Here is a 7,852-nt window from a genome sequence, read left to right as displayed (position 1 = left end):
CAATATGAAAGAAACATTAGAGATGTACAATCAGAGGTTTTGTGAACCTCTATGTGGAAGGAGGCGGCCCTTTTTGTTGCTGGGCTATTTTTGGTTATATCCTCCACTAAGCAGAAAATAGAGAAAATAACTCATTGTGCAGTTCATTAACAAATCTAGACAAGCCAGAAGGCTTGTTTTCCCACAGAAAACCTCTGAATTACATTGTTTCCAATGCAGCAAAGGATTCTGGGTAGGATATGCAAATTAGGTTCACACTGACTCATTTTTTTGCTTTAAGTCTGCTTTTACACAGACTACCTTTACGCCATAGCATCACTGTTCACACAGCTTATATGCTTAGCTAGGGTTAGTACAGTGATTCAGAACCATCCCAGGACAGCCTGTTTCACGGTGTTTGCCACTCATCAGCTGGGAGTAGGTTTGAATCACATGCCCAGAAATCAACTTCACCCAGCAGTGATTCACACACACACATTTGGACAATACATGCAAGCAAAGTGATACCCTGCTTACCTACTGAATGATGTTCACCATTCTCAAGCACAGAAGATTGAGACACTGCAAAACAAAGAAAAAAATTATTTACAACCTGACTAAAAAAATAAATCTATATCCCAAAAGCAAAATATTAAAAGAATTTAAAACCAAGACAAGATATATATATATATATATATATATATATATATAGATATAGATAGATAAAATATATATATAGATAGATAGATATATATATAGATAGATAGATAGATATATAGATATATAGATAGATATATAGATATATAGATAGATATATATAGATATATAGATAGATATATATAGATATATAGATAGATAGATATAGATATATAGATAGATATATATATAGATAGATATATATATAGATAGATATATATATAGATAGATATATATATAGATAGATATATATATAGATAGATATATATATAGATAGATATATATATAGATAGATATATATATAGATAGATATATATATAGATAGATATATATATAGATAGATATATATATAGATAGATATATATATATAGATAGATATATATATATATAGATATATATATAGATAGATAAATATATAGATAGATATATAGATAGATAAATATATAGATATATAGATAAATATATATATATATATATATATATATATATATATATATATATATATATATATATATATATATATATATATATATATATATATAAAATAAATACCCCAAACCCCTCTGAGGAAGAAGGAGACATAAACCTTTGAAACGCGTTAGGGTATTGCATTTAGGGTAACACTACTTACCTGTTTTATTATCTTTTAAACTGCTTTTTAAACTGTTTGGTTTTTTAAGCTAACATTTTATGTATGAACTGAGCTTATGATCTGTTACTAACTGCTATTAACTGCTATTAACAACGTATACTGCCTGACCTGCCAGACTGGTACTATACTAATCCATCTGCACATGCAGCATTGATAATAACTGTATTAATATCGTTTATCTGGCCATCTACTAGTGGTGTGACATGTATAAAGACACTGGACATACCTGAATATATAAACAGACCAGCCCTGTACAGTCACTGACCTAATTAGCGATATTAACCGGATAAATTCCTGGCTACATCCTCACTCGGCTGTAATCACTGCTTGTGACATCTAAGGAATACAGACTTTATTTTCTGACTGGCTTGGGACATAACCATCTGTGAATCCACCTCTAATTCTATGTGCTGTAACAATACCTCATATCAGTGAGGACATAAAATGTGAGTGTGATATATGTTACTTTTTTATACTATTATTGAATAAAACGGTATTACACTATTTTTGCTGTTTTCTGTCTTTTTGGGTATATACCTGGACAAGAAAGTTCATACCAAGACAAGAGAACCAAGCTCCAAGAGGCAACAAGCCCAGGAAGTTTTCTAAGAAAACCAGCACAAAGGGGACCCACATCCCATTCTACTCCAAGAGGCAGCGAAACTATACAGATCAGAATACCTAGGACTCATCCAATCATCAGATACATCCTCCAATGCGGCAAACTTACCTCATAGGATTGAGGTAACTTTTGGTAAGGGTATCTAATACTCCTACACTACACCTGGATCTCCATATCTCATCTAAGACTTTATTATACAAGCATATGACCATATATATTTTTTCCTCTTATCTACTTTTACCAATCAATACTGTCGAGACTCTATAATATATACAGTTTTTAAGAAAATCTATAAGCGCTGTTTATCCTTTGATATATATATATATATATATATATATATAAATAAAATAAATATATATATATATATAGATAAAATAAATATATATATATATATAGATAAAATAAATATATATATATATATATATATATATATATATATATATAGATAAAATAAATATATATATATATATAGATAAAATAAATATATATATATATATATATATATATATATAGATAAAATAAATATATATATATATATATATATATATATATATATAAAATATATATATATAAAATATATAAAATATATATATATATATATATATATATATATATATATATATATATATATATATATAGATAAAATATATATAAAATATATATATATATATATATATATATAGATAAAATATATATATATATATATATAGATAAAATATATATAAAATATATATATATATATAGATATAGATAAAATATATATATATATATAGATAAAATATATATATATATATAGATAAAATATATATATATATATATATATAGATAAAATATATATATATATATATATATATATATATATAGATAAAATATATATATATATATATATATATATATAGAGATAAAATATATATATATATATATATATATATATATATATATATATATATATAGATAAAATATATATATATATATATATATATATATATATATATATATAGATAAAATATATATATATATATATATATATAGATAAAATATATATATATATATATATATATATATATATATATATATATATATATATATATATAGATAAAATATATATATATATATATATATATATATAGATAAAATATATATATATATATATATATATATATATAGATAAAATATATATATATATATATATATATAGATATATAGATAAAATATATATATATATATATATATATAGATATATAGATAAAATATATATATATATATATATAGATATATATATATATATATATATATATATATAGATAAAATATATATATATATATATAAAATATATATATATATATATATATATATATATATATAGATAAAATATATATATATATATATATATATATATATATATATATATATAGATAAAATATATATATATATATATATATATATAGATAAAATATATATATATATATATATATATATATATATATAGATAAAATATATATATATATATATATATATATATAGATAAAATATATATATATATATATATATATATAGATAAAATATATATATATATATATAGATAAAATATATATATATATATATATATAGATAAAATATATATATATATATATATAGATAAAATATATATATATATATATATATAGATAAAATATATATATATATATATATATAGATAAAATATATATATATATATATATATATAGATAAAATATATATATATATATATATATAGATAAAATATATATATATATATATATATATATATATATATATATATATATATATATATATATATATATATATATATATATATATATATATATATTTTATGTCAGGCAAATAGCCTTTACCTAAGCAAATAGTTATTTTAGCTTTAAACACCAAAATTTTAGCAAGTATTTCATTTTTATCAGTTTTCAAAGCCATTTTGTAGGTAATAGATGTCCAGGCAGTGGCAGCCCCAGAAAGTGGCCCCTGTTCACAAATAGCCAGCTTGGTAACTAAGAAAAAAGTGACTGCTGTTTGCCAATACACACTCGGGCACCCCGGGAAAGTGGCCCCTGCTTACCAATAAAAACCCAGGAACCCCAGAAAAGTAATCCCTGCTCGACAGATGCTTAGGCACCTGGGAAAGTGGACCTATTCACCAATAGCAAGCTTGGTAACCCAAGCAAAGTGACCCTACTCGCAAATAAGCATCCAAGCACCACAGGAAAGTGGACTTTGCTTGCTAATAGACACCCAGGAACCTGGAAACATTGGCCCCTGTTAGCAAATAGATGCCCAGGCATCCTAGGAAAGTGGCCCCGGCTTAATACACAACAAGAAACCCCAAGGCAAGTGTCTCCAGCTCATCAATATGTTTCTAGGCACTACCGAAAGGTGGTCGTCCCTGCTCCCCAATAGGTGCCCAAACACCCGAGGAATGTGGTCCCTGCTACCCAGAACACTAAAGGAATAGAGCCATAAGTCCAAGAGGGTTTGGGGTTTTAACACACACACACACCAATTTATGCTTACCTGATAAATTTCTTTCTGGGTGGATGAGTTTTGAAACCTATCCTGTAGCCCTGGGCTATGACCTCCAGAACCCAAGGGTCATAAAAGTCTCCTATCCAGGCCTCCGCAAAAAGAAAGATAGTCTGCCCCTACGCAATCCAAAGACGAATCAGGGGCCGACCCTTCATGCCGATTTTGTCTGCGGGTTTCTTACTCTGTTTGGTCTTGTTCCAAGAGTGAGCTGGTTTCCAAGATTCCTTCGACTAATCTGTCTTTGCGGCAAGGGACGAAAAATAGATCCCCTCAGATTTATTCTTTTTATCCTGCGGTAGGAAGGCACCCTTGCCCCCTGTGACCGTGGATATGATAGAGTCCAGACCTGGACCAAAGAGAACCTTTCGCTGAAACAGGAGAGAAAGTAATCTCGACTAAGTAGTCATGTACGTAGACCACAACTTTACCCACAGAGCCCTGCGGGCTAGAACAGAAAAACCTGAAGTATTGGCAGTCAGGCAAATAATCTGCATATTTGCATCGCGGATGAACGAATGAGCTACCCTTAAGGCCTTGATTCGTTCCTGTATCTCCTTGTGGGGGTCTCCACCTCGACCATAGCTGACAGTGCGTCGCACCAATAAGTAGCAGCTCCAGCCACCGCAGCGACTGCCGCGCTGGTTATAAAACAAACCCCATGACTTGGAACATCCTCCTCAACATGGATTCCAATATTTTTTTTTTTATCTATGGGCTCTTTGAACGAAGAATTATCCTCTAGCGGAATGGTCGTTCGCTTAGCGAGCATAGAGATAGCACCATCCACCTTAGGAATGGCCCCCCAAAGCTCAAGTTGTGAGTTAGGAACAGGGAACAGTTTCCTCAAAGAAGCAGATGGGGAGAAAGATGAACCAAGTTTCTCCCACTCATTCTTAATATTAGCCTCGTACACCCTATCTAGCTTAGGGATCGAAGGTTCCTCCGGCAGTTTTGGCTCCGGAACCTCTAAGGTAGCAAGCACCTCTTTTAGTAGAAAGCGCAAATGCTCCATCTTGAATTTAAAATCTGGTTTCTCGACAGACTAAGGTCTAGAAGTCGCAGATTCCGTCCCATAAGAGCGTCCGCCGACGAGTCGGAGTCAACCTCATCCGCGGATATTCTGTCAAAATCATCCAGCAGAGTAGATGACCACTGGGACGGATAGCAGTGTTTCACCTTTCGCTTAGCAGGGAGAGATAAGGCATTGAAAGCCGCAGAAACCACCATTTGTAGTTGATCAGCGAAATCTGGCAGCCAAAGGGCCCCTCCTGCAGGAGGATTAGCAGGGCCTTGGGGAGCTGCATGTGTAATAGGAGATGAATGTAGGGAACGCACCTCACGGGATGGAGAACCCTAAGAGGTGGACGGCTCAGTTGTACTAAGTACCTTATTCTTTTTAAGTACCTTATTCTTATCAAAGCATGTGCAACAGAGTTGAGCAGGTGGATCAACCAGGGCCTCATCTCACACATGTTGCAGCAATAAAACACAATAAATAATATTATGTACAGAACTCCGCCTGTTCAATAACCTCCCTTCCGGGGGTATTAACCCTTGACTTTATACAGATAAAAGGAGACACACTGTGACCCTGTCTTCTTATGTTATCATGTGTGTATAAATGAAACAATCTTACCAGAATCTACACCGTGGAACAGAAACACGGCCTTTCAAGTGTGACAGGTTAGTAGCATCGCTCCTGACATGGACTTGAGAGCAGAAAGCAGGCAGCAAAACTAGTCAACGCCGATTGCTTATGGAGCTGTTAATCTGAGTCGGGATGGGTTCGCAGAAAGACTCTCGCTGCATATCTTGACTAACTTTCATCCATGCTCTCACTGAGAGGCTGACAGGACTACTTAAAACTCCAGTCCCAATGCGAAGAGTACTACCCTCCATAAGAGACTTCTACGATCTTCTGACACTTCTCTGCCAACCTCCTGTGACGAAAGGCAAAAAATGACTGGGGGATGAGGGGAGTGGGGGAGGTATTTAAGCCTTTGGCTGGGGTGTCTTTGCCTCCTCCTGGTGGCCAGGTTCTTATTTCCCACAAGTAATTAATGAAGCAGTGGACTCTCCTCCCAGTAAGATGGCAAAAGCATATATGATTAAACCAAACTGTTCATAATCCCCCTCAGGAGATATTAGACCTTGATTCCATATAGATAAAAGGAGCCACACTGTGACCCTGTCTTCTAGCGTTTGCAATATGTGAAAAAAACAGAAACCGATCTTACCGGAATCTACGCCGTGGAACAGAAAAACGATCCATCAAGTTTGACAGATTGTAGCAGCGTTTCTGACGTCATAGACTTGAGTAAAGAAAAGCAGGCAGCAAAACTAGTCAACGCTGATTGCTTAGGAGCTGTTAATGAGTCTGGATTGTTTCGCAGAAAGCCTCTCCCTGCATCTCCAGACACTAATTTTCATCAATGCTCTCACTGAGAGGCTGACAAGACTACTTAAAACTCCAGTCCCATCTCAAACTGTACTACCCTCCATAAGGAACTACTCTTAAATCTTCGGACACTTCTCTGCCAACCTCCTGTGATGAAAGGCAAAGAATGACTGGGGGATGAGGGAAGTGGGGGAGGTATTTAAGCCTTTGGCTGGGGTGTCTTTGCCTCCTCCTGGTGGCCAGGTTCAGTATTCCCACAAGTAAGGAATGGAGTTGTGGACTCTCCCTGTATAAAGGAAAAATGGACAAGACTACAGTGTTTTGGGCACAGGTTGCATCTTGCAATTGAAAAAGCAGTGAAAGATGAGCCTCAAATTTTTAGAGCCACAGGCTTATGCAAAGAAATTGTTTGCTATTTCTCACAGAGCTAGAAAAAGAAGATGGCATTAACTCAAGCACAGGAAGAACTTCAACTACCCAAACATTAACTTATAACAGAGTGCCCAACAAGGTGGAGCTCAAGACAAAAGATGATAGAGAGTTTTAGAGAAACAGAGAGCATTGATTTCGGTTCTCTCTGCCGACAGAAAAAACAGACATCTGGTTCCACAATGGCAGGACACGGATGTTCTTGAATCTGTAAGGCACTGGAGCAAGTTCAAGAGATTACGGATGCCCTTTCTGGAGAAAACTATGTTAGTGTAACAGTGACATTTCTCTGATGGTTGGAGACTCTATTCTCAACACCTCACCAAAAGTCCGGTTTTGGGGTTACACTTGACTCAGAACTCACATATACAATAGCTTACCAAATCCTGCCGTTCACACCTACGCAACATTTCCAGAATTTGTCCCTTCCTTACTCAAAACTACAAAAATACTTATTCATTCCCTCATTTTGTCACGCATTGATTATTGCAATCTACTTCTAAATGTGGAGATGGGAAAG

The 7,852-nt window shown here is 32.9% G+C and overlaps 1 protein-coding gene across 1 annotated transcript in view; it reads right to left on the bottom strand.

Annotated features, from left to right (window-relative positions):
* Nucleotides 1–5,732, bottom strand: part of LOC128644688 (uncharacterized) — a 213,371-nt gene extending 207,639 nt beyond the window's left edge. The window contains exons 1-2 of the mRNA XM_053697201.1: nucleotides 5,549–5,732; nucleotides 517–561 (exon numbers count right to left, since the gene is read on the bottom strand). Coding sequence (XP_053553176.1) covers nucleotides 517–561; nucleotides 5,549–5,732 — 229 coding nt within the window. The remainder of the gene's footprint in view (nucleotides 1–516; nucleotides 562–5,548) is intronic.
* Between the last annotated feature and the right edge of the window lie 2,120 nt (nucleotides 5,733–7,852).

This window comes from Bombina bombina, unplaced genomic scaffold (genome assembly GCF_027579735.1).
Source record: "Bombina bombina isolate aBomBom1 unplaced genomic scaffold, aBomBom1.pri scaffold_598, whole genome shotgun sequence".
Lineage (NCBI taxonomy): Eukaryota > Metazoa > Chordata > Amphibia > Anura > Bombinatoridae > Bombina > Bombina bombina.
The sequence above is the reverse complement of the archived record's forward strand: the minus strand, read 5'-3'. Positions and strand labels throughout refer to the sequence as shown.